The sequence below is a fragment of the Lutra lutra genome, chromosome 15 (assembly GCF_902655055.1).
Source record: "Lutra lutra chromosome 15, mLutLut1.2, whole genome shotgun sequence".
NCBI classification, from domain to species: Eukaryota; Metazoa; Chordata; class Mammalia; order Carnivora; family Mustelidae; genus Lutra; species Lutra lutra.
This window is the reverse complement of record NC_062292.1, coordinates 25,205,366-25,232,572: the sequence shown is the minus strand read 5'-3', so window position 1 is coordinate 25,232,572 and position 27,207 is coordinate 25,205,366. Positions and strand designations below refer to the sequence as shown.

General features: G+C 44.1%; 1 protein-coding gene and 1 long non-coding RNA gene across 8 annotated transcripts in view; one reads left to right on the top strand and one right to left on the bottom strand.

The window, feature by feature from the left end:
• BRINP2 (BMP/retinoic acid inducible neural specific 2) overlaps positions 1-27,207 on the top strand; it is a 108,737-nt gene that overhangs the window by 69,601 nt on the left and 11,929 nt on the right. The window contains exons 3-4 of the mRNA XM_047704925.1: positions 17,048-17,238; positions 18,309-18,517. Coding sequence (XP_047560881.1) covers positions 17,048-17,238; positions 18,309-18,517 — 400 coding nt within the window. The remainder of the gene's footprint in view (positions 1-17,047; positions 17,239-18,308; positions 18,518-27,207) is intronic.
• On the bottom strand, positions 18,617-26,509 carry LOC125085955 (uncharacterized). Of its 7 annotated transcripts, none has more exons than XR_007123051.1 (4): positions 26,222-26,509; positions 25,131-25,194; positions 20,996-21,141; positions 18,617-18,771 (listed from the first exon to the last, which is right to left on the bottom strand). It is a non-coding gene; the product is annotated as an uncharacterized LOC125085955 (long non-coding RNA). The 7 variants fall into 7 exon arrangements; XR_007123050.1 differs by having other exon boundaries at positions 20,996-21,136; XR_007123049.1 differs by lacking the exon at positions 25,131-25,194 and having other exon boundaries at positions 20,996-21,136.

The window sequence follows — 27,207 nt, the reverse complement described above, 5'->3', positions numbered from 1 at the left end:
TGTATATATATATAATTTTTTTTTTAAAGGGAAGAGGAAACATGGCTGTAGAGGCTGATAATACATATTTTGCCTTCTGTTTCCACTAAGTAGGGCAGCGTCCATGTTGGTGCCTGCAGGTCAGGAGACCATGTCTGGGAACTACAGATTCTGTGATCCGCCTGGGATACGGGACCAAAGCTTTCAGGGGAATGACTGGAGAAGGCTCAAGGGCATGGGCTGGCAGAATGGTACCCATGATGTTCCAATCTGTGAATTAGAAGGAAACTTGAAAATCACCTGTTTCCTAGACAAATCCCTACGGAGGTGGTCAACCAGCCTTGACTTGAGCACTTCCATCCTGCGTGTTCACTGAAGCCGATTTCCAGGCAATAGCTCCAAACACTAGCATGACCCTCTGATGCTGAATCAGTCCTTCTTCCCATAATTCCACTTATTGGTCCTGACTCTGCTTTCTCTTATTTCTTGACAGTAAGTCTACATGCCTCTTCTTCATGATAGGTCTTTAGATACTTGGAGAGCATTATTCTGCCTGACTTTTAGGACTTGTTGGCACTGTGTGACTTCTCTCTGGAAGTTCTCTCCCTCCTCCCCCGCCTTCACGTTGTAGCTCTCAAACCGTCCTGGGTTTTTTAGCCTAATGCTCCTTTTTCTATCTTTCTGCTTAAGGAAAATATCACAAATTTACTTTGTCATAAGATTTTCTTCCAATTCTGGCTCCCAGGGATCTAGCTTGCCATGCTCCTCTTCCAAAACACTCAAGGTTTTTGTCACGGAACGGGATTAGTGTAACATTCTGGACTTAGATCAGGCATTTTCCTCCTACACTTGTCACGTTCTAGGCAGCTCTCAAAGGTTAGTGATGGTGGTTCTAGGTCACAGGCCTGCCTCAGAAGATGTCGTGTCTGCTCTGGAACTGAAGCCCCATTGCTTCAAGAAAAGTTGGAAATATGTGCTGGGCTTACAGTGGATTAATACAGTTTTTTTTTTTTTTTAAGGTTTTACTTATTTAATTGACAGAGACCGCTAGAGAGGGAATACGAGCAGAGGGGGTGGGAGAGGGAGAAGCAGGCCTCCCGCTGAGCAGGGAGTCGGATGTGGGGCTTGATCCCAGGACTCTGGGATGGTGACCTGAGCTAAAGGCAGACCCTTAATGACTGAGCCACCCAGGCGCCCCTGAATACAGGTTTTTCAGTCAAGTTAAAAGTAGGAGTAAAAATTCCTAACCTTTTCTTCAGCTTTTCAAGGCACTGGATCCACCTCCCATTTGATTTGATTTTGGCCACTTAGATTTCATTTCTGTGGTAAAATCATAGCCAGAACTGTGTGCATTTCGTTTCCTGCTGCACTTAGGTCTCCTGTACTCTTTGCTGTGCTTCCCGGACTGGGAATGGTACAGCTACCAGACCACTAACTCCTGTCTCTTCCCCAGCCTCTCCCTCCATTTGAGTTGTGGCTTCCATCTCAGAGCGGTCTTTCAAAGATAGCCTCTGCTCTCATCCCCTGGCTTCACTGTTTGCCACCGTTTTTTCCTCTCTTCTCCAGTCCAACCCGCCTGAGCTCCTCCTTGGGCCCCTCTGTGCCCAAAGGATAAAACCTGAATGCATTTTCTTGGCATGAATGTACATTTCTTCCTGTTACCTTTCGTTCCAGTCTCCCTAAACATCTCCAGATTCACCCAGATTAGGTTCCATGTGTCTTTCCATGTCCCACTCCCACGTCCTGCATGGCTCCTTCCATTTTCTCTGCCCACCAAGCTCCTACTCACCTTTCAACCCACTTAAATATCCACTCTCTCTGAAGACTTCTGTGGCTCCTGCAAGAGAGTTGGTTCTTTCTATGTATGGTTCCCCATCAGTATGTTCACATTTCTGTTACAGAACTTATTTTGTGTATTTATTTACTTACTCTGACCTCCTTCAAGCAAAGAACATGTTTTATTTCATCTTTTTATCTCCAGTTCCCAGTATGATGTCTGCCACACGTTAAGGCTATAATAAGGGAATGAAACCCCTCCATATGAGTAGGATGTTCTGGGACTGAATTAGATGGAAGGAGAGAACAAGTGGTTGAGGCTCCAGCCTCTAGAATCTTACTGTGAAGGTTTAAATTGCAGTTCTGCTACTTCTAGCTGTGGGAACTTAAGCAAGTTATTTTGCAACTGAGTTTCAGTTTTCTCATCATTAAAATGGGTAGATAATAGGGCTTTCTTTATGGGAACTCTTTGGCAATCACTAAAATCCCAATTTGGTTTATTTCAAGATAAGTGCATTATTCTTCTTATGAGGGAGTCTCCTGAGAATAAATATGGAATACAGTAGAGGGGGAAATCTTGGGAAGAGGGAAGAAGAGAAAACACAGAGAGTTTAATTGAGAAAGAGGAAAGAAAGCAGGAGCAGTCCTACTCTATCAAATTCTTTCTCCTGCAGTCTCCAGACATTAATCAAATTTATCACTTAAAATCCACATTCCGCTCTCCCTAACTATAGCCTGAGTTAATCTATTCATTGATTTTATAGTTATAGATAGTTCAAAGTAAATCCTTCACAGTGACAGGTGCTTTTCTCTTAGAGCAGGACTCACACACTACGATTCTATAGCATAAAAACCAAGGGCTCAAAACTAACACCATCTCCATCTAGACTCAGAAGGCAAGAAAAAGAGACCCCATATGGGAATGTTACTGAGCTGAGAAGAAATGGGAGCATAGATGCTTGACTACATAGACAATAAAATCAGGTAATTGAAAGAGCCCCTTATCAAGATAGGCAATAAAATCAGGAGTGAAGATTTTTTTTTTTTGCCAGACTGGAATAGGAGATTGACATGATCGAGGTATTAGAGTGGGCTAACTGCTGGAACAAACAGTCCCCAAATCTCAGTGACTTAGTACAAGTTTATTTAATTATTTGCTTATCGCTCATGTCTGGTGCAATTTATGAGCTAGTTAAAAGGAGATTGCTTCATGAAGTGATTCGAGACCAGGACTCTGTCCATCTAGTCACACTCTGTCATCATGCAGGGTCTCGGCATCCTCCTCTGGGTCCTGGTGGACAAGGAAAGAGAGCGAGCCCTGAGAGAGTTCATGGGAGGTCTCCTGGGCTGGGGCAGGGTTCACCTCCCGCTGGCCAGAACCCAGTCACGTGACTGCATTTAAATGCGGAGGAAGCTGGGGAAATTTGTGTATCTGTGAGCCCAAGGGGAAGGTAGAAATTGCTTAAAGAACGCTTTCCAGGTCTCTGCCATGAGGGATGGTGAAGTCCAAAGCCCCAGATTTAAGTCCAAAATGCCAATTTCACGAATATAGGATATAGATGGTCCGGCTCAGCAATTAAAATAAAAACAAAAAGCTAGGGTTGGAAAAAATGGAGGGGGGGGTGGGAGTCTGGTTGACTATGAGATTACGGTTAGCCAAGAATATTTTTGTCTTCAAAAAAAAAAAAAAAAGAATGCTATTGTGTCAACTATACTTTAATAAAACAAGTGAAAGGATTTAAATAAATTCACTATGTAAATACTAAAAAGGAATGCAATATTCAGGTGTATTAATAAAGGAAATATATTTCATATATATATATGAAAGATCATAAATGATCTTCAGTTTTGGGAAGCTCTGTGTCCTTGACTAAGATGCTTATCTGTGCCTCAGCTAGCTCCACTATAAAATAGGACTGAACTTGTGTGTGTCAATTAACTGTTGCCATAATTATGGACATAAAAATAACCCCCAAACTCATTTTAAAGCAATAATAACCTTTCTCAGTCATGCATCTGTAGATTGGCTGAGTTCAAGTGCTTCAGGCTACAGGTGTGCAAGGAGGCCATTTGGTGTTTTCTCCAATGACGTTTATCATGGGTCTCAGGCTGAGAGAGAAGTATCAGTGGGAAGGTGGGGAAAGCAATTCTTCTGGCCAGGGCAGGCAAGCAGGAACAAAAGTGAAAATATGCAATGCCTCTTTGGACCCAGAATTGGTACCCTGTTCCTTGTGTCTGTCTTCATTTGTCCAGAATGAAGTCAGGGAGCCAAGTCCAATATCGTTGGGGGAGGCAATGAGGTCCACCCATCTGAGTGACTGATACCGTCAAGTCCCATATCAAAAGGCATTCTTTCTGATCCAAGCGAGAATGAGGACTTGATTACCGCACTGACATTTACAAGATTGTGGGGATGATGAAAAAAATATGGAAAGCACCCAGGACCGTGCCTGGTAACACAGGGGCTCAGTAGAGACACAATGAGGATAGTTATGCTGATGATAATGATGTGTTCAGAAATTGTATCCTGTACTCTCATGGCTCAGAGCTCAGCTACTGAATTGTGTTTAATTTTGGTTGCCATCTTTAAAAAGAAACACATTAACAAGCTAGATTAAAGGCAGAGAAGGTTTAGCAGAAGGGCCTAGGAATCTAGAAACGATTGAAGGGACAAAAAAATATTTAGTCCAATTAAGAGTGGCTCATATAAAAAGCAAATGCCCCCAAATTCCAGAAAGGCGATCTCATTGCGAAGGAATGAACTTGTCAGATAATGGAAGGAGCTGCCAGTCTGGGGGAATTCTCTTAGAGTGAGGTAGCTGACAGGAAGCCCACGGACGTGTGCTGTGGAGAAGCATGGCACGGCTGTTCGCTTGTTGAGCAAGCACAACGGGAGGCCCAGAATGGTGAGTGGAGCCATTTTCTCCACAGTTGAACAGATGAGCTGTGGGGAGCAGGTTGGGAGGTCAAGGCAGAGCAGAGGTTTCTGTGCCTGAGAAAACACAGATCTTAGCTCCCTCTTCACTTCATCCTGGTCTCAGAGAGTCCCTGGCCCCTCCTTTCAAGGAGTGTGTCGTACTTCACGTGGTTCTACAAGCATGCTGCCTTCCGTGTCCTCTCCGAGCCCCAGAGCCCCCATGGGAGACTCGCCAAGCAGTGACCTCGTCCTCCTCCTTTAAGCTTGAGTCTCCCCTCCCCATTTCTCCCAATCAGCCTTAATTAAACTGTTTGAAAGCTACAGCTTGATTTTAATTAGAGCAAAATTGGGAAGATTAGAATGAAATTGGCCAATCATTGTTTACGGGCCGTTGTTTGAGAACACAGCAGGCTGCGAAATTACCTACACGCTAGGCTTCTTGGATTCTACCAGAGAGCGGGAAGAGCGGGACACAGCGGCTCTGGGGGAGGGCCGGCCTTACCTCTGCCCTTGCTCCTCCTCGAGTTGCAAGGACCGACATCTTATGTAACCAAAGGGCTCCGGGATTGAAGCCTTCCTGCCTTGGAATTACTCCTTGGTCTACAAGGCCAAAGAATTTCCTGGAAAGTAGGACAGAGGTATGCAGAGGTCCCTGAACTTGAGCATGGGTCATAGACCCATTCATAGCATGGTTCAGGTTCTTGTCAAACTCCACCACTCATGAAATGAGATGGGTCCCCCCTTTTTTTTTCTTCAGTTTCTCTGTCTCTTCCTTTTTAACCTATAAAAGGTGAAGAGTAGAATAATGAGATTTCTACTTTCTCTTTTCCAAGATTTTTTTCTTGTATAGGTGAAATAGTTGAGCTGGTGTGAAAATTGTGTATGAATTTTTTGGTAAAAAAATGAAAGGAAGGCTCTACACCAATGTAAGAGATTATGGTTTTTATTATAATTTCTTTTTATAGCTCAGATTAATCATGTCTTATTCATTATGGCAGTAAAGGCTCTAATAGCTAAGTACATTACAGTAATCTGTTGTTGAGATAGAAATCTCCTGATGATGTGATGTGTCTAGAAATACAGCCTTCTGTACTGGAGCCAAAACATGTTATATCCTTCAGCCCCTAAAATGTCCAGCTAACCAATGTGGAACCATCTTAGCTGACTCACTGAGGTAAATAACTCTGTGGTCAACTGAGTTCTGTGGTGGGAGCAGTGGCCCCTGAGAAGAGGTATATTGGCAGGAGGATGAGGAAAAAGAAGATTTCTTTGTGTCTGGGGCTCTTCAGGAAAATCATTGGTGTTTACTGAGATTCCTGTGTGAAAGTGGCAAGTCTCAAGCTAGCTGGGGAAAGGCAGCTCTCTGAGAGAAATGTGAGCTCTCAGAACAAAGACGTTTGCGTTTATCCAGAACTGGTTGGTATGTGAGAAATTTTCCCACGGTCATTGGTTGACAGTTTACATAAAAAGCAAAGTTACAAGAAAAATGATGAGAGAGCTATTTGTGTCTTTGGCGAAGGCCAATTCATCTTTTTTTGCTCCTGAGTTCTTCAATATTTTAGTCAATGACCTGTCCTGTGTCTTCCTTCATTTTTCAAGGAAAACCAGTCATACATATTTTTTTTTTTCTTACAAATATGGTCCGTACCCCAAACAACCTTTTGGAGAACAAGAACCTTTCAGCATGGCAGTCCCTTTGAAAACTTCAGGTTGGAGGAGGGTACTCCCCAGAAGGGGTTGTTGGAAGTCTATCAGGAGGGGCAAAGAGGGGAGAGGGGCAGCATTTCCTATCATGACAGCCTACTCTTTCTGCCATCGTTTGCAAAGTGGTGCTTGGATGTGGGCATCCTGGGCCCCACGGCTGTCATAGGACTTCTCCACAGCCTCTCTGGGAGTTGCCAAACCTATTCTGAGAACTGCCGCCTCAGTGAGCATGTGATGATTGGTTGGCTCTGCTGGAAACGGTATTGATTGTTCCCCAGGAAAGCCAGCCTGGGGTCTAACTCCGGAGGAACAGATGGGCTCCTAGCACTCGGGGACACCCTGACACTGGCATGGGGTGATGCCAAACCCGCAGGGGGTGTCACGGCCGAGGGGCTGCGTAGGGCTGCCTACTCAGGATACAGGAAATGTGACTTTCCTAATGACAGCCGTATCGGTGGCCTTGGAAATGAACGGGCGTCCCACTCAGAAATGGAAAGCTGGGTCTATTGGAAAACGGGTAACAACGAACACAGCTCTCAGCCCAAGGTCTTGGCACAAGGGCCTTTATTGTGGGCCGCGGTATTCATTGTTACCAGATTTCAGCCTCCTTAAGGTATAGTTTTTGGTTTTGTTTTGAAACCGTGGGTTTCTTTCTAGAATGCTCTCTCTCCCTTGAGACTTCCCAGGGAGGAGGTTTCATAGGTAACGTGTCTTCATGGGGGCTGGATCAACGTTCTCAGTTTACAAGCCAGCAAAGTGGTGCTTCAGTGCCGAGCTGCTGGAAACAGGCCCCAGGATGGAGGACCCCAGCTGTGCTCTTTCTGAGTCTTTCATCGCCAAGAGCGTGGGGCCTGGCAGGGGTGCGCGCTTGCTGGCAGAGTTCTTGCTGACCTCTTATCACTTGGAGGAACACGGTGCTGCCGCGTGGTTGGTGACATTAGAGGTAGTAGCTGTGACTTGGAGGCATTCTTTGTTTCCATCTTTCAAGCGAGGAGCGTCATCGGAGACCCTCCTGCTTCAAGCTTGGCTGTGGTTCAGCTCTCCTGCTACAGGCTCTTGGGTTCTGGGAAAATCCCTAAATTCATGTACAACTGGAAGCGTCCTTGGTTGGCAATTTGGACCACGAGCATTAAGCAGTTTGGGACAAAGGTATCTCTGATCATTTCAGAATGTAGAGAGAGATTTTGGATCACGGCCGCGGTGTTCTCTGTGTTGGTGTGGACAGCTGCCGTAGCGTGCTGGTATTGTCTGGATCATACCTTTCCTAAATTTTGTTTTGGTTGTTATCAGTGGTTGTATGGGTGGTGGCAACCCTTTTGGCAGAAGTGTGTGTTGTTCACCCTAGGCGAATCTAGAGTAAGATGGGAAATGGAGTAAACTTCTGCTGATTATAACAGTTTCCCGATGTGTGGCTGGGAAGCCCTTGCACGGGGAGTACACCTTGGAGAGTTTCTGGTCATCCTCTGGCTTAGCCTGTGAGCCCTGTCGTGGTCTCTGCTGTTCTAAAGGCACTTTGCACGGGGGCTTCACTCCCGTGTGAGATGTTTGCTCTCTCAGATTGCTTACTGTGTAACAAACACAGTGGGAGAAGATTTTAAGAGAAATGGCTAAATTGAAATGGAGATTTACTTGATGTCTTAATTGAAACAAAGATGATGGCTTAATTGAAGTAGTGTGTGTTAATATAATTGATATATAGAAAACATCCTTTTCCTAGGAAAAAAAAAGGAGCCCTGATTATTTTATTACTGGAAAAAAACCTGCTAAACGAGAACTCGGAGATGAACATTTATTCTCTGAATAGCTCAGGCTGCCTTCCAGTAGTGCCTTCTGAGGCTTTCAGATGCTGGAAAGAACCAGGTTAATAAGTTCTGTAAGTACATTTTTACTACTTTCTGGCTCAAACTCCTTTCACAGATGTTTTCCCCATTATTTTGATTCAGTGAAGGGCCCCAAAGGGCAGGGAAGAAACTTAGTGAAGTAGGAGAGAAAACCACTGGGCATCCCCAGAGCCTGAGCTGTTCTGTCGGCAGCCAAGGCCTAGGCCGGATTCTCGGTGGACACCCCAGTACAGTTCACAGAAGTGGCTTTTTTTTGGGGGGGGGGGTGTTCAGATATAGTTTCCATCCTTACGTATCTATTCTTTCTCCAATGAAATTCTCTCTCCCCCCCCCTCACACACAGACACACACACACACACACACTCTGTCTTCCACTCACAGAATCGTGATTACCCTTTGAGATTCACAGGGTAGGTAGGTAGCATGGTGGTAAACACTGTAGACTCGGAAACCACACATCCTGTGTTTAAATCCTGACTCTGTCACCAACTGGGTGTTACCCATTGGGCAAATTAGCTTACCTGTGCCTCAGTTTCCTCATCCGTAAAATGAGGATAATGATCTTCTCCCCCTTATGGGGATGTTTTGGGTATCATATTGGTTAATGCTTGTTAGATGCTTGGGATGCCTGGCATATACTAAGAATTCATTAAATGTAAACCATTATTTTTTATTATTTGCTCATAAAATGCTTCCTAAGACAGCATTGTTCATTTTTCTGAGTCATCTGTTATTCTGTGTTATGATGTCCTGAGCAGCCATAGGAGCTGAACTCAGGCCTTTATCTTTGATTTCTCCCATGATACCCTATGTATGGACTTGATTTTTAACTAGGTCTCTATTTCTCCTTCTGCAAATGGGTGTATTAAACCCACCTTAAATCCAAAATGATTTGCTTCAGTGTATATGTTGCACTGTGTTTGGGATATATGGTAAACTCATGTGTATATAGATAACTAAAGGAATGAAATGTTCCAGGTAATGAGATACTTTTGTTAAAAGATAGTAAACTTTTAAAAATAATTAGAATACCATAAAATACACTTAATCTCCACAGAGGAAAATCGTGTTCTCGAAACAGAATGGTGTTGACTTGGGTTTTAATCTCAGCCCTACCACTTACTGTGTAACTTCAGGCAAATGACTTTCCTAACCTCTCTGGGTCTCACCGTTGCTGTCATCACTGCCATCATAGCACCGGGGGAGGGGCGGGACACTAACTTTCTGTTCTGATTCTGGTACCAGTTGGGTATATTGTTTTAAGCAAACCACTTCTCTCTCTGTTTCATGGTTTTTCTCATAACATAAGAGGAGTGAATAGACCTTCTCAATTGGTGCATCTGCTGGCCCCTGCCGGCATTGCGAATGGCTAAGGATGGGTGTGGGTTTGGACAAGTTTGTTCATATATTGACCCATTTAGCCCCTGGGGCGACCGGGCAAAGTCTGGGGTAGCAGGACTTCCTGTGCTTGGTCTCCTCAGTTCTGATCCCAATGCATCACATGGAGAAATTTCAATGTACATGATAACGTGAAAAAATATTGGCAGATAGTACTAAAATGTTCCTTCTAATTCGAACAGCCGAAATTTCCCTCTTGGTAGTTGTGTGAAATCAGGTAAATTACTTAGCTTTCTAAGCTTCCACAGCCTCATTCATTTAACTAATAGATGCTCAAAACTCTTTTTGGTTTGGATAAAATATATGATTTTCCAAGTCTGATGCTGGACAAAAAGAAAGGAGGATTAAGGAAAAGTGCATGACTTTAAAATTGTTACTTCTTTTGGTGACCTTGAGCCTTACGAGTGTGGCAGAAGTTGTTGTTAGACCCATTGTAGGGGTTGGAGGTGCTGATCATTAACATTGGGCATAAAGCAGGGCAGAGTCTGAATGGGGGCTCTGTACTCACTGGACTTCAGAGTGTGGACTGTAGGTTCAGAACATGCTCCAGGGTTTGAAAGGTATCCATGTCTGCTGAAGACAATGGAAGACGGCCCTGACTCAGTTTACCAAAGCATAAGAAAATGCCATCTGTGCCTGATTTATGTATAAACAGTATACAAAATCATGCCTGTAAATTACATTTTTATAAGTCAAATCTAATTTTCTCATTGATATGCATACACATTTAGGATACTTTACTTCCATTTCAGATCAATCACTAATTGATAGTTGCATCTATGTATTCCCATGCTGTAGCATTTTCTTATCTAGTCATCAATAATTTCCAAACAGTTAAAGGATTAGGAGAGCGATGACATAAAACAAGTGAATTTACTTTAAAATAAATGAGAGAATCTCCCAGTCATTTAACAAATGTATATTTCTAACAGTATGACAAGTTAGAACTTCTAGCATTGTTCTATTGCTGTTAAGACCGAAAGAATCAGTCTTGCCCTCATTGAGTTTTTGTTTTACCGGGAGAGGAAGAGAACTAAAAAATGTATTATGTTGGGTAGTAATAAATGCTAAAAAAAAAAAAAGAGGACTAAAGCAGAGCATGGAGACAGAGAATGAGAGAGAAAGAGGGTGTTCTTTTGGATGGGATGGTCAAGGAAAGCTTGTAGGAGGTACTGTTTGGCAGTCCTGAATGAAGGGACTGAGCACATCATTTTTTATTTATTAAATTTAATTATATTGGGAATCTCCTCTATGGTAAGGTGATCTTTCTTTTTGGTGAGGGGTTTTGATCATTGTAAGAAATTATGAAAAAATGGAAGAAATTAAGAAAAAATGGAAATTATTTCTTCTAGAAATCTAAATGATAGGATAGAAATTGCTTATTAGTTGATGAATATGGCCTACCATGAATCAGGGAGGCTGGGTTTGGTGTCAGATTCAAAATACAATCACCAAGACGCATGTCAAGGAGCTTACTGCCTAAGCTTTCTTCCAAGAGTTTTTCTTCCAAGTCTTAAGTTATGTCTTTAATATGTTTTGAGTTTATCTGTGTGTATGGTGGAAGATAAGGGTCCAGTTTAATTCTTTTGCACGTGGTTCTTCAGTTTTGCCATTACCATTTATTGAAGAGACTGTCCTTTCCCCATTGTATATTTTTGGCTCTTTAGTCACAAATGAATTGACCATATATGTGTGTTTGTTTCTGGGTTCTCTGTTTTGTTCCACTATCGGTGTGTCTTATTGTTTTGTTTTTGTTTCTGTTTTTTAGTTGCACAGGTAGAATTTAGTGATTCATCAGTTGCATATGATACCCAGTGCTCATTCCATCACATGCCCTCCTTAATGTCCATCATCCAGTTACCCCATCCCCCCACCAACCTCCCCTCCAGCAACCCTGTTTGTTTCCTTCAAAGAGTCTCTTATGATTTGTCTTCCTTTGTTTTCATCTCATTTTTTCTTCCCTTCCCTTGTTTATCAGTTTTGTTTCTGAAATTCTGAATATGAGTGAAATATATGGTATTTGTATTTCTCTGATTTATTTCACTTAGCATAGATGTCAATGTGTTTTTAATGCTAATACCACATTTTGATTACTATAGCTTTGTTATGTAGTTTGAAATTAGGAAGTGTGATGACTTCCTAGCTTTGTTCTTTTTTTCTCAAGATTGCTTTGACTATTTGGGCTCTTTTGTGGTTCCACACACATTTTTGGATTTTTTTCTTCTATTTTATGAAAAATGCCATTGGAAATTTTATAGGGATCGTAATGAATCTATAGATTGCTTTGGATAGTATGGACATTTTAACAATATTGATTCTTCCAATCCATGAGCATAGACTATCTTTCCATTTATTTGAGTCTTCTTTAATTTCTTTCACCAATATATTATATAGTTTTCAGTGTACAGAACGTTCATACTCTTGGTTAAATTTATTCCTTGTTATTTTATTCTTTTTGTAGCTATTGTAAATGGGATTATTTCCTTAATTTCTGTGTTTATTTTTGTTATTACTCTATAGAAATGTAACTTTTGTATATTGATCTTGTATCTTACAACTTTGCTGGATTCTTTTATTCTAACAGGTTTTTTTTTTTTGTGGAGTCTTTAGGGTTTTCTATATATAATACCATATCATCTGCAAATTGATTATTTTACTTCTTTCTTCCTGAGTTGGATTTTTTTTTAAATTTTATTTAGTCATTTGACAGAAATCACAAGTAGGCAGAGAGGCAGGGGGACGGGGAGAAGCAGGCTCCCTGCTGAGCAGAGAGCCCAATGCGGGGCTCGATCCCAGTACCCCGAGATCATGACCCGAGCTGAAGGCAAAGCCTAACTCCCTGAGCCACCCAGGTGCCCCGAGTTGGATGTTTTTTAATTCTTTTTCTTGCTTAATTGCTCTGGCTAGGACTGCCAGTACTATATTGAATAAAATTGGCAGGAGTGGGCCACCTTGTCTAATTCCAATCTTAGAGAAAAAGCTTTCAGCTTTTAATCATTGAATAAAATGTTAGTTGTGGGCTTGTTATATAGGATATATATTATGTTGAGGTATGTACCCTCTATATATTTTTTATTGAGAGTTTTTATCACAAATGATGTTGAATTTTCTCAATTGCTTTTCCTGCATCTGTTGAGATGATCATATGTTTTTATACTTAGTTTTATTAGTGTGGAGTAGCACATAGATTGATTTGCAAATGTTGAACCATCCTTTCATTCTTGGAATAAGTCCAACTTGATTATGCTGTATAATTCTCTTTGTGTAATGTCAAATTCAGTTTACTAATATTTTGTTGGGGATTTTTGCATGTGTATTTATCAGGGATACTGGCCTATAATTTACTTGTCTTGTAGTGTCTTTGTCTGATTTTGGTATCAAGGTAATGCTGGCCTTGGAAGTTGCCCCTCCTCTTCTATTTTTTGGAAGAGTTTGGAAAACATTGGTAAGAACTCTTTAAATGTCTGGTAGAATTCACCAGTGAAAGCCAGCTGATCCTGGACTTTTGTTTGTTAGGAGGTTTTTTATTACTGACTCAATCTTCTTTCTAGTAATTGGTCTGTTCAGATTTTCTCCTTTTTCATGATTCACTCTTGGTAGGTTATGTTTCTAGGAATTTATCCATTTCTCATAGTTTGTCCAATTATTTGGTCAGTAATTGTTCGTTGTAGTCTCTTGTGATCCTTTGTATTTGGGTGGTATCAGCTGTAATGTCTCCTCTTTCATTACCAATTTTATTTACTTGGGTCTCCTCCCTTTTTTCTTGGTTAGTCTAGTTAATGATTTGTCTATTTTAAAAATCTTTTCCAAAAACCAACTTTTATTTTCATTGATCTCTGGTGTCATCGTTTTAGTCTCTATGCTCTTCATTTCCACTCTGATCTTTGTTATTTTCTTCTTTCTACTAACTTTGGGCTTAATTCATTGTTCTTTTTCTAGTTCCTTGAGGTATGAATTAGGTTATTTAAGAACTTCATTTTTTCTTCGTGTAGGCATTTATTTTTATAAACATCCCACTTAGAACTACTTTTGCTGCATGGTATTTGTATTTCCATTTCCATTTGTCTCAAGATAGTTTTTGATTTCTCCTTTGACCTATTGGTTGTTCAGGAGCATGTTGTTTAATCTCCATGTATTTGTGAATTTTCCACTTTACTTCTCGTATTTTCTAGTTTCATATAATTGTGAATGAAAAAGATGCATGATATGATTTCAGTCTTCTTAAATTTATTAAAATTTGTTTTCTGACCTAACATGTGATCTACCCCCAAAAAATCCCATGTGTGCTAGAGAGGAATGTGTTTTCTGGGGCTGTTGAATGGAATGTTCTGCAAATATCTGTTATGTCCATCTGCTCTAATATGTCATTTAAAGCCAATGTTCCCTTGTTGATCTTGTCTGAATGGACTCACCCTTGTTGAAAGTGAGGTATTGAAGTCTCCTCCTATTGTTGAGCTGCTGTTCATTTCTCCTTTCAGAGCTGTTAATATTTGCTTGATATGTTTAGGTGCTCCTACCTTGGTGCATAATTTACAAATGTTGTATCTTCTTGGTGAATTGATCCCTTTGTCATTATAGAATGCCCTTCTTTGTCTCCTGTTACAGTCTGGCTTAAAGTCTACTTTAACTGATAGCTACCCCAGGTTTCTTTGGGTTTCCATTTACGTGGAATATCTTTTCCATCCCTTCACTTGCAGTATAGGTGTCCTTACTACTGAAGTGAGTCTCTTGCAAGCAGCATGTGGTTGGGTCTTTAAGAAAAAAGTCTATTAAGCCACCCCATATCTTTTGATTGGCCATTTGGTCAATTTAGACAGGAGATCAAGCAATTGTTCTGTATGCTGCAGTGGGGTTTGGGATAGAAAACAGTTCCACAGATACCCTGTACTTTAAAGTTTGACATTTCCTGTACGATGGAAATAAATGATAATGTATTATTATGAACTTGCCTGCTTAGATAAATAAAGCCACACAATGGGAATCTTAAAAGGCTTTGTTGGAACCTTGAATTATTAGTCGTCTTTTCTTTTGTTTCCCTGGTAATATTTGGCACATGCCCCTCCTCTCTGTCTTAGTTCCTAGAGTTAGATGAGAGAATTCTATAGCCTTAAATTGGGCATGGACTTTTATTCACTTATTTTGGAACTCTTTTATTTTTATGCAGCCCTATAATTTGTAGTCCATGGATTTGGGGAGAAAGACCAAGCTTTAGCACTGTCACGAAGAGCAGAGTTGGGATGGGTGAGAAGGTTGATAAGACTTTGCATTTTGTTGTTCCCTAATGCAGTGGAGCTGGTCCTTAGGAGTATAATGTGAAAGGCCATGGAAGAGTCCTTTCTTACTAGTGGATATGATCCTTTAAATTTTATCCCAAGACAGATTCCTCTTGGAAATGTGTCTCCTTTAAAATACAGACATTTCAGTGAGGAGCAAAGCAAGAAGATTAAAAGTGTAGATGGGATTAGAAAGGAATTTTGGCATCTTGTATAATAGGGCTTCTTAGAAGGTGGGTCCTCTTTTCAGGATGTCCATGTTGACATCTGCCAATGTTGTGAAAACAAATCATCTTAATTTGGATAAAGGCAGTCTCATCAAAGGACACCAGTAGTCATGTATTTTTTAAAATATTTTATTTATTTATTTGACAGAGAGAGAGATCACAAGCAGGCAGAGAGGCAGGCAGAGAGAGAGGGGGAAGCAGGCTCCCCGCTGAGCAGAGAGCCTGATGCAGGGCTCGATCCCAGGACCCTGAGATCATGACCTGAGCTGAAGGCAGAGGCTCAACCCACTGAGCCACCCAGGTGCCCCAGTCATGTATTTTTTTTTTTATCATTATATACTTGCACCTAAACACACACACAGGCGCGTGCGCGTGCATGCACACAAACATGCATGTTAGATTCATATAAGAAATGTCCTTGAAGCAGTCAAGTTTATTAATTTTATTGGCTCTTGACCCTTGAGTACATGTCTTTTTAATATTTTGCATGGTGAAATGCAAACCTAAAGCACATTGGAGGCTATGGAAGAACGATGATTGTCTCAAGGAAAAAATGCTTTTGTGATTGAATTGTGAGCTCAACTAGCTGCTTTTTCATTGGAACTGAATTTTTCTTGAAAGAACAACCATCAGACAAACTATTGTTATTTAGATTTTAGTGTCTGGCAAACATTTTCTCAAAAAAAAAGGGGGGGCGAGGAATGAAGTAGGTTTACCGCTTCAAGGAAAACAACTAATATTATTTGTTGCCAATGATGAAATTTAAGCTTTCAAATGAAAATTAGAATTTTGGAAAACTCATATTTGTCATTATGAGCTTGGTAGCAGTTCCAATATTTAATAACTTTACTCATGAGATTTGTGGTGATATTAACAAATATGGTGTTTTGCTATTATATAATGAAAAGTTCACAATGTGGAAGATCTGAATAATTCAGTGATCCCATATTTTTTAGATGACCAGTGAATGATGTTCCAAAATCTTGAAGGGTAAAAGGACACATTCAAAGTACAGTGTAGAACACCAAATTTTAATGTAACAGAGTTATGAAAAGTGCACTGAAATGGTTTCAGATTCCAGGCTGTAACTAACCTTTAAGGAATGACATTTGTTGAGTGAACAACAAATAGCCACAAAGAAGAATATCCACAATTATCACAACAGATTGAATGCAGAAGCAAATATGAGAATGCAGCTCTCTTCTGCTAAGCCAAATATTAGAGACTTGCAAAAATGCAAAGTAATAATACCACTCTTCTTGCTAAACTGGTTTTGTTTCAGGACATATGGTTATTGTAATAAAAATATGCTATTTACATTATATGTAATAGATTTACTGCTGTGATCTTTAAGTAAAATAATACATTTAAATTTTCTTGGTTTGAGTTTTTAAAGTGGTAATCATCCATGGCTATAAGCCACATAAATATGGCAGACACAGTCATTTTTTGAGTGTGAAGGGGCCCCGAGACCAAAAAGTTTGAGGACTATTGTTGTAGACCAAACTCCTGACTTTACAAATGGGGAGCTCATGGGACTCATGCACTGAGGGGCACCTGGAACTGGTTCCCATCTCTGCAAACCGCTGCTCTCACGTTTTCGCTGTTGGCGTATTGCCCCCATACTACACTATGGTACATGACTACCTTCATGCGGGTGAGCTGATTAGCTGCTTTCCAGTGAGACAGCCAGATGGAAGTAGGTTGTGATGGAAGTCAGCCGAGATGGGTCTTTCCCACAGCCTGGGAACAGGGGCCTGAGTGGAGGCCAGCAGGCCTCTTCCAGGCACCAGGTGCCTCTGTGTGGAGGGATGTGTGCTGAGGGGAGGGGACGGTGGTAGAAGTGGAGAAAGAACATTCTCTACTTCAGATTTTATGCTTCTTGTTCTTGCATACATGGAGCTTTTCTTTATCCCTTGACTTTTTCTTCAGGGAGTTTGCCCGTTGGAAAGTAAATAACTTGGCTCTGGAAAGGAAGGACTTCTTCAGTTTGCCATTGCCTCTCGCCCCAGAATTTATCCGGAATATTCGCCTCCTTGGAAGGAGACCCAACCTACAGCAGGTCACTGAAAACCTGATTAAAAAGTACGGCACTCATTTCTTACTTTCTGCCACCCTTGGAGGTAAGCAACATCGCGATCCGGCGCGAACTGGCTGTCAGATCATCGGATATAGCTTTAAAACCCTTGGAGTAGAGCTTGAGTCTTCCTGGGTCTTTGCTCTTCCCAGCCTGTTATCGCCTGAGAAATAGTTTCTTTCTGGTGCCTTTGAGAACACTATAATCTCTTGACATCCAAATCGTGACATCCAGAACATTGCTCTTTGCTTATAAGCATCCTCCTCGAGGAAGGGGTGTGGGGTAAGGAGGTGGGGGGGACTCACAGGCGCCTACTAAGCACTTGCCAGCAGGGGGCGCTCCCAGTTTTCTTTTGACAGCGCCTTCTAACCCAGAGGCTTCTCCACATCCTAGTATTTGCTGTGGCTATAGTTGTCGGACCCATAGGCAAAGAAGTAAATGTCCATTGAGTCCCTGACCCCTGCTGGCCTCTCTAAAGATTGGTAACTGGCCAAACCAATTCCAGTGGCTCTGGGCTGGATGGGGACGAGGTTGGGAGTGGGGATGGTGTAACCTGTGGCCAAATCGAAAGCTCTGAGGAGACAGGGCTGTCGCTGCCCTGGGAAGAAGAAAGCGGGATTTATTATAACATTTAGCTCACCGTCTGATGGACAAAAAGAAACTCTCCAAGGGTTCGGGCCAGCTGCTGGCATGTGGTAGGTGTTGAGTGTTTGATGGGGAGGAGGGAGGTTGAACTTCAAGGCTTTTGCCCTTTCTGAGGGAGCAGAAATATCCATGGTGACTTCTCATAAACAACTTGAGAGAAAAAATTTTATCTCCCCCATGGAGGTAGATTGCCTGAGACTGAGATCAATAAAGGATGTTAAATGGATAAGCTGGAGGGGAGGGGATGAGCTATGGGATGGTTAAAGAATGAGGGAAAGGGAGGAGGGCCCCTCGGGCAGTGACGCCTGCTACCCTGTGCACTGTCTGATGAGACTGTTCTAGAACTCTCTTCAACAGGGGCAGCTGACTCCTTCTGAGCTCTGACTCTTCTGGCCAAGGGTTTCATGTTCTAACTGTTAGGGTATTAGGGAGCAGAAGGCCTTACCAGTGAACCCATGTGGTTTGCGACAGGAGAAGAGTCCCTGACCATTTTTGTGGACAAGCGAAAACTGAGCCGCAAGGCAGAAACAGCAGGAAGCGCTCCTGTCGTTGGGGGCAGTGGAAACAGTTCTGCCGTGTCCCTGGAGACCCTGCACCAGCTGGCAGCCTCCTACTTCATCGACAGAGAGAGCACACTGAGGCGGCTGCACCATATCCAGATAGCCACGGGGGCCATCAAGGTAACAGCCTGCGAAGTGCTGGGGGAGGGACGGCAGACAGGCAGAGAGGAACCAAAGGGGAAGCAGGAGTCTTAGCCAGCTCCAGGTCAGCCAGGCCTGACTGAGGGATGTGGGAAAGCAGCTTCCTGACACAGGCACAGCCAACCCTGAAAGGTGGTCCAGGTCTTCCCTGTACAGCAGACAGACATGTTGCTTCTACTCTGAGGTGATCTCTGGCCAGCGGACTGTTGTGAAGGAGAGACAAGGTCCTTACTCTGCAGAGGTTACATTCCGGTGAGGGATAAGGATATTAAACAAGTATAAAAGCAAAGTAATTTTAGATAAAGGTACAAAGAAAAGAGAGTCATAAGGTACAGATTTCCTGGGGTGAGAGAAGGGAGCAGCTAATATTAGCCAGATTGGTCCAGGGAGGTCACTTCGGGTTTAGGTTTTGAGGCTGACATGCGAGTGATCTGAAGGAAGGATATTCAGATAGTGAGAACTAAGGTCCTGGGGCAGGTGCCTTAGAACACAGAAGATCGCTGTGACTGAAGTAAAGTGAACAGAAAGACACTGGCACTAGATGGGGTTCAGAAGTAGACGAGAACCAGATTACGTGGCCATGATATGGAATTTCATGTCAAAGTGCAGCGAAAAACAAGCAGAGAATTCTGAGCGGAGGAGTGATATGATCTCAAGCATGTTGGAAAATGATCAATGGTTACTATAACATTAATAATCATAACCATCATCCCATCTTCTCTACTTACAGCTAGGACATTTCTAGCAAAGTTCATATTGTTTTAGGGAAAGGAAGACCAATGACAATACTTGAAAATGCTGGATTATTTTATTCTAAATATAAAGTCAAGGTAGCGAGTGGTGGTCAGCCTTGTATTATATGCTGCTTTTATCACACCCAAAATTGGAAGGAAATTTTGTTCCTTTATTTATTCATTCAGTAGATATTTATTGAACACCTGTTATGTGTCATGCTCTGCTCTGGCTCCTGAGAATCCTAAGAGTGAACAAAGCATAGAGAGTCCCTGCCCTCATGAACTTCACATTCTAATACATGATGTTAGGTGGGATCAATGATACGAAGAAATGGATTCAGGGAAGAGGAAAGAGAGTGACGGGGACATGGCACTTTCGGGAAGACCTGTTTGAAGAAATGCCATTTAAGCAGAGATCTGAAGGGGGGGGCACATGGGTATCTTGAGTGAGAGCAGGTGGGATTGCTGCGAGTGGGAGTGTGCGTGTTGTGGTCCAGAAACACTGTGTCAGGTAGCTGGAGTGCAGTCAGTAGAGGGGTGAAGAGGAGATGAGCCTACGGAGAACATCTTTTCTCTCCCCCTAACCTCCCCCTCCCCGCCCGGTGGTAGACTGCCTGAGACAGAGATCAATAAAGGATGTTAAGATCATGAGGGCATCACTGCTTAGGGAAGAGAAGAGAAAGCGGGATTGTGGAGACTGATGCCATCCATGGTCAAGGGAGGAAGAACGGTGGCCCGCTCAGACAAAGCTGGCTGTGAGAGGTAGTGAGAAGTTGGCAGAGGCAGGATGTGTTTTGATGGTAGAGCCTCTGGGATTAGCTAATAAATTAGAAGAAAGGAATCAAGAGTCACTAAGATTTTTGGCATGAACAACCAGATGACAGTGATTCTTTTACTGAGAAGGACAATGCTGGGAGAGGTGCCATCTGAAAGAAACAAATCAGGAGCTTGATTTTAGACACCCTGAGTGTGACATTCCTCTTAGACATCCGAGTGGAGCTATCTAACAGGCAACTGGATATAATAGTAGGATTTCAATAGAAAGGTCATGATTGGAGATAGAAATTCAGCATATCGCTATATACACATGTGTAGCTGGTATTTAATACTGTGGGCAAGATGGAATGAGATCACTTGAGGAGTGAATGTAGCCTGTAAATGGCTCTAGGGCCGAGTTGAACAGCAGATCAATATCCAGAAATGGGGAAGAGGAGGAGGAGCTAAAAGGAGGCTGAGATCACGCAGATCAGTATGAAGGAACCAAAGTCCTATCACAAGACCGTGTGAAGCAAGTGTTTCTCAAAAGAAGGAGCAGACAGCTGTGTTAGATGCTGTTGAGTAGTTGGAGAATGGATCTTCAATCTGGCAACATGGAGGTAATGAGCAACCTAGAGATGAGGGGTTTCAGTGACACAACAGGTACAAAAGGCTGAGTATAGAAGGTTCAAGAGAGAAAGCAAAGGGAGGAATCAGAGGAGGAGAAGGCAGTTCCTTAAGGGTTTTTGCTGTAAAGACAAAAGATGGGGGATAGCTGGAGAGTGGTGGAAGGTCAAGGGAGGTGGAGATTTTGTTTTTAAGGTGGAGGATACTCGAATCTTGGCATTTTGGTAGCAATGATTCAGAAGAGAGGAAGAAGATGACGATGGAGGAGAGACAGGAGGCAGTTACAAGAGCGGCTGGCTAAGCGGGAGAGGCTAGTAGTCCATGGAGAGGTGGGTCTTACCTAGGAGCATAAACATCCTATCCTTTGCAGCAGGAGGCATTCAGGTGACAGACTCCACGCAGTCGCATGTAGCTGCGGTGGGAGGATGCAAATGTCCTTGTCTGATTGATCCAGTTCCTTGAGGACACGAGAAACAGAGTCCTTGACTAAAAGGAAGGGAAAGAAATTGTTGAGAAAAGAATGTAGGAAATGGTTTCAGAAGGGTAGGGGTTAGGTGTTACAACTACTAGATAAATGTTGTGGATTGGTTGGCAGCCCTGAGGGCCCACATGAGACCCACGGTGACAGTTATAACGGGGACCCATTTACATAGCTGTCAGTTGTAACAGCCACATTTGACGCTTCAAGTACAGGCAGGCATGGAGTGGGTGGAGAGCTGGATTCAACAAGGAAGAGTGTGTGTTTGTGTGTGTGTGTGTGTGTGTGTGTGTACAAGATGAAAGAAAAAAGAAGCGAAGGAAGTGAGAGTACACACAAAGCTGTGACTATAGTGATGGACCGAGGGATCTGAGACCATTCAGGGATGGCAGAAAGTGAAAAGTTTCACTGTGAAAGTGAGTTAGGTCACAAAGTTGGTTTGATGATTTGTTGGAGGGAAGAGACCCGAGGAAGTGCAAGTGTGTGATGCTTAATATTGAGATTAGAGAGCGAGTTAGAGAAAAAAAAAAAAAAATCAGGTTCTGGACATGGCCATGAGTGTGGATGACTGAGACGGGGCTGGAGGCCAAGGTGAAGAGAGATGAGAAGGCTGAGAACCCCTGTCTTCAGCATCTGCTGGGCTGTGGTTAATGGACAAAGAGGATATAGATTCTTGAGAAGAGATCAAGGCTATAGACGACCTTGCGAAGACCAATCATGAGACTGAGAGAGCACCAAAGAGAAGAGGTCAGCTCTGGGGCTGTACGGAGTGAGAGTCTGAGAGAGGACAATGGCTGAAGTTAACAGAGGTTTAGGGTACATTTGGGAGGTTGGTCTCTTAGGCAGCTTAAAATGACGAAAGAAGACTGTTAGTAGCATAGACTGGGTTTTACCAGGAAGACAGAACTCTGTAGTGAGTGGGCTGTGTTGAAGGTGGAGAACTGATCTTGCCTAGAAAAGAAAAGGAGTTCTGGATTAACAACCCCGACATCCCATTAATGTCCCTTCCCATCCTTTGACCTGACCAACTTTTCATTTTCTGTCATGGCCTCATTTGCCTGTTGGCCTAACTTAGACTCCGTGGCCCATCACTATCATCACTGCATTGGATATATTCTCAACTTGCCCTTTGCAGCCTCCTCATGCACCTGCCATCCCCTTAATTCAGGAGCTGAAGGATGCTTGCCTGATTTTCTTGCATTATCTTTTTAACTAGTCTCTCTGTCTCCATTCTCAGCACTGCTCCCTGATCACCCTCTCTGCCGCTTGCATAAGAGCAAATCATCTCCTACCATCCTCCTGCTTAAACCACCGCAGCCCAGCCATGGTGGCAGTGTGACTCAGTGGAAGGAGTGTAGGGTCGCACCCAAGAGTCTTTGCTGCTGTGCCCCTGCTCGGGGTGATCTAGGCTAGGACGAGTTCCCAAACTACTCTGAGCCTTGGTTTTCTCAGTCTTAAAACTGTTGAGTGATCAGAATATTTCTTACCTCGATGGCTTTCTGTGAGGATCAAATAGAAAAATAGATAGAATGCTTGAGACACAGCATAATTGGAGCTTAAAAAAGGATAATTCCTCTTCTTAACAAAACCATCAGGCTGTCGAAAATCTATCCCTACTATTCTTTTGTCTCTTTTCAACCTGGCTCCTGCCTCAGCCCTTCACTTACCACTTCTGTCATGTAGCCCAGTCCTAGCCAACGAGTTGTCTGTATTCAAATATATGCACATCCCTGGCACCTGCTGTTGGTTTTGTCTGTCTACCGAAGTGCCTTTCCCTCATCCTTCTTTGGTCAAGTCAAAAAGGTGACTCCTTTGTGAAGCCTCTTCTGACTTCCAAGGCAGTTAAATGCTCCTCTGCAGTGTCTCAAGCACGTGCCTCTTTTACAGGGCTCATCATTTGAACTATAATTGCTAGCTAACATGGTGACCTCTGAGACTCTGAGGTCCTTGTGGGAGGGACTGGGGTCTTACTCATCTTTGGTTGCTGGTGAGAGTACAGAGCTTGCCACATTATGGGTGATGAGTAAAGGTTTGTTGACTGACTGACTGACTGAGTCACTGACCCAGTTTTCCACATAGGTTAGGTTCTTCTCAGTGTGTGTACAAGGGCACAGTAGCACGGTCAATTGAAAGAAACAAAGGTACTCAAGGTCACTTGAGCATAAAGGTGATTGGGCAGGAGGACTGTGGTGAAGACTATCACAGATCTCCAAGGATGAGACACTAAGTGCCTTCCAGACGCATGGGTCTTGTTGAAGGGCGGCGAGATGCCCAGGTTACTGTCTCTGTTTCTTGTTGGAACACATGCCATCTGTTTTCCTTCATCTGCTTCATCTTCTGGCTTCTCTTGTGCAAGTTCTTTCCTTTGTTTTCTCTAGACTTTTCTGTACACCAGTGACTCTGGATTACATTTAGCTCTGCCTTGCTCTGGAGCTGACTCTGGCCCACACAGAACACTGTCTGCTCTCTCAGCGGGGACCATCAGGGCAGGGACCACTCTTGTTCATAGTTGTAGTCTCCATTCCTGGCACATAAGAATCGCTTGATAATTATTTATTCTGAACTTCAAGGGTGTCTACCACCACCCTTTAAATTTTTCCTCTCAGTATCACAGTTCTAAATTCCTGGAGGAAAAAAGTCTGGTTCAAGGTCCACTTTAGTCCAATACAGTCTAACCTATTGTCTTGGGTACGGCTCACCGAACTCCTCTCTTTGGCAAAGTCTGCAGGTGGCAGAATGAGAGATGGGAAGGCACCCCAAGCCACATCTATTCTAGTGCCTATGGCCTGCAGAAGCACTTTCCAGAACTAGAGCCACTGCCCATCCCCACAAAATGGGGCCACCATCCTTGGAAGTCTCTTTTTGGAATTCCTCCGGTCACCCAGGGGGTGTGAGATGATAATTCATCTTCCACTGGGTCGATCAGCCTGGAGTTTTCTCTGGTGAGGAGTGCAGTGTGCTCTCCCCACGAGATGCAGTTCAGAGAATCACAAGAGTACAAGGACCATTTAGTGTTTTCTCTTACTTCCATTCCTCTAGGTCCTCATCCTCACAGAGCTTAGTGAGGTCTGGAGAACCAGGGACCTGTCCAAGAGCACCCTGCCAGACAAGGAGCAAAGGGAGATCTTGGCACCTCACCTGTCCCACCACTCTGCTCACTTGATAGGGTTGAGCCGTCCATTCTGTCTTGGCTGTGGAGTGTTCCGCCAGAGCCATTTCTTTGCTCTCACATACTTTTCCAGACTCACAGAGCAAGGGCCAGTAGGTTGGGTACATCCCTGCTAGCTAACACGCCCGAGTTGGCTCTGCAGCCTCTGCTGCCCACTTGCCTCTACTGACTGCGCCTTTGGGACCATGGAGCGGGCTTCCTGCACTGTCATGACTCTGGATCGAGGGGGGTGGCCTGAGGTGCTCTGCTCACCTGCTCAGCCTTGGTGAAGGAAAAATCCTCCAGCACATCGGCCTGTTTCTTATTTCTGTAAGCAGGTGTGCTTCTACTTCCTACCCCTCGTTAGCCACTTGTTTTCACCAACACGGAGCGAGAGGCATGCTGGCCCCTTTCGTTTATCCGACACATTGCTCGGAGACCTCACTGAAAACCCCAATCTGCTGTAAGGTTGACCCTGATCGGTACACAGCTCCATTGCAGGATTTGTCACGTTACACTGCAGCTGGCAACATCCCCATTGGTACCTCCCCGTGCCCACAGGTATGACAGGAGGGCTTAGCGCAGGAGGGACTCTGCAGCACTCACGTGGTTCCAGGTCCCCTCGAGGCAGCTGCCACGTGCTGAGACACTCAGTAAAGCGCTTGATAGCTGAAGGCAGGTGAAGGCAGGCTGCCTGGCTTAGTGGGAAACAAACGTGCTCAAGTGAGAAGACTTGGGATTGGGTTTCGGCCTCAGTGCTCATCAAGGTCAAGTTGTGACCTTGAGAAGTCCGTGGACTCCAGGACATGGAGTTACCAATGATTTGACTTTCCTGTAGTCAGGGCTTACATTCGGCTGGTTTGGCTAGACAAATTGTTAGAATATTAAACTGCTTCTATGACAGTTGGTAAGCCTGGGAGGGGAGGAGAGCCGCTAGCGGATGAGCCTGTTTCTTGGTGGCAGCAAACCCTCTACTTAGTCGAAGGTGGGGGAAGGACTTGGTTTGATACGTTCCAGAGCTTACTGAAAAGAGCCCACCCCAAACCCCAGTGGATCCCAGGATGGCAAAAAGAAGCGCTTCTCACAAAGCGTCCTTAAAAAGGCTTGTGTGAATTCCTCAGCACAGCAGCCTGGGGCTCAGCCTGCTGCTCTTTGAGGCACACACTGTGGCTGCCGCTGCACTCGCCCTGCCCGGCCCTGTCTCGAGAAGGGCGGGCTGGCAGTGAGAAGCCCGTTTCCGGCGCTTAGCTTTGCAGGTGACTCCCGAGGTAGGACAAGAGCAGCGGGGCCTCAAAGGGCAAGGGGAGGAGAGCAGGCTCGCTGGAAGGAGGGCTTGTACGAGCCAGTATTTACGGAAAATTGGATGTGCTAATGAACCTGAGATCCATCAGGGCTTTCTGAAGGCAGGACGGTCTCTGTCAACAGACCAATTAGCACACAATTATTTTCCCTTTCTGAAAGCTTATCGGAGATGCTCTTTGAATGTGTGCGCCTGAGTGAATGGTGCTTTCCATTATCTCTATGGGCCCTTTTTGTAATCTGCCAAAGCTATCTGTGTCTGCTACAGAGCACAGGGTTCTCTGGACTCATCCTCTAGAGACTCTGGGACTCTCATCCCTGGGGGGAAGGGGTCTTCCTTCAGGCATCCAGCTTATCAAGCCAGTGCCCAGGCAATATCTGGAAGAGGACCCTCTACATGTCGTTTTCCTTCCCATTTCCTTCTGTCTCTCAGGACAGAGGTGGCTCAGAGCAGAATGGCAGTGGAGAAAGCGGTGACTTGGGGATCTAGTGTCATCTGAGTGAGCCTTCCTCATTCTCGATCTGGCTTGGCTCCTTCCCTCTAAGGAAGTGACTGTGGGGATCAGAGTCTTTGTCTCTTCCTCGTTCCTGTTCTCATGCCACAATTAACAAAGGGAAGCTACCCACATCCTCTCCATGACTTATCTAATTGATTGTCCTCTTGTGGAACTGACCTTTGGAAATAGCAAAGTCAAGGTCAGAAAACCGCCTCAGAGCCAGCCTGGAATGCTGCATAAAATGGTGCTGGTGGTGGGGACCCAGATGGGTTGGTGGCAGGAAGACAGGGAGTGTGGGGGCATAAGGGAGAGGAGAGCGGCTGTTCACTGGTCTCCTCCTTGGTGGGTCGTCCTACTCCTCCCTGAGGCATGTAGCTCCCTCCCTGCCTGGACCCAGTGCTGGTGAGCTGCCAGCTCAGGGGTGGGTGGATGGAAAAGCCAGCGCAGATCTCCATGACAGTGTGGTGGCCAGGTCACCTGGAGGCGGGGAGAGGCAAGTGTCCTAAATACCACACCCACCCACCGTCTCACCCACCGTCTCACCCGCCATTCCACCCTGCCCTTCAGTCCATCCCACTCCAGAAGAGCTGGGCTTGTCCATGGCCACGGCTCCTCTTACAGGCATTTTTACATAGAGATGAAGACCTCACCTTGAAGGAAGCCTGGCCCTGCCTTCCCGCTGAGTGTGACCGCTAGCCCATCAGTCGCTCCCTCAGTACACAGCCATTACTCAGCACCTAGTGCCCACCTGTGGAGGGAGGCAGGTGTAACAGCCCGAACGCTGGGCTTACGGAAGCATGTTTCTTCTGGTCTCTGAACTCCTGATGGCAGTGCCTGTGCCTTACTCAGGGTGAGTTCTGGATGCTCCTTGCATAGTTAAATGAATAAATGGGCGAGTGAGAGAAGGTGTGAATGAGAGGAATGAATCCGAGTCCTGTAGGTAACTAGCTGTGTGACCTTGAATAAATCATTTCACCTACCTGGCCAAGGGCTCCTCATCTGTAGTATTAGGATACGGTGGTCTCGAGTCCATACAGTTTGTTTTGCCCCGGGTTCACGTTCCGAGCAGAGGGCAGATCACTGAACTAGTTTGGATGAACTGCTCTGTTGATACTTGTTTTTAGGCGTGA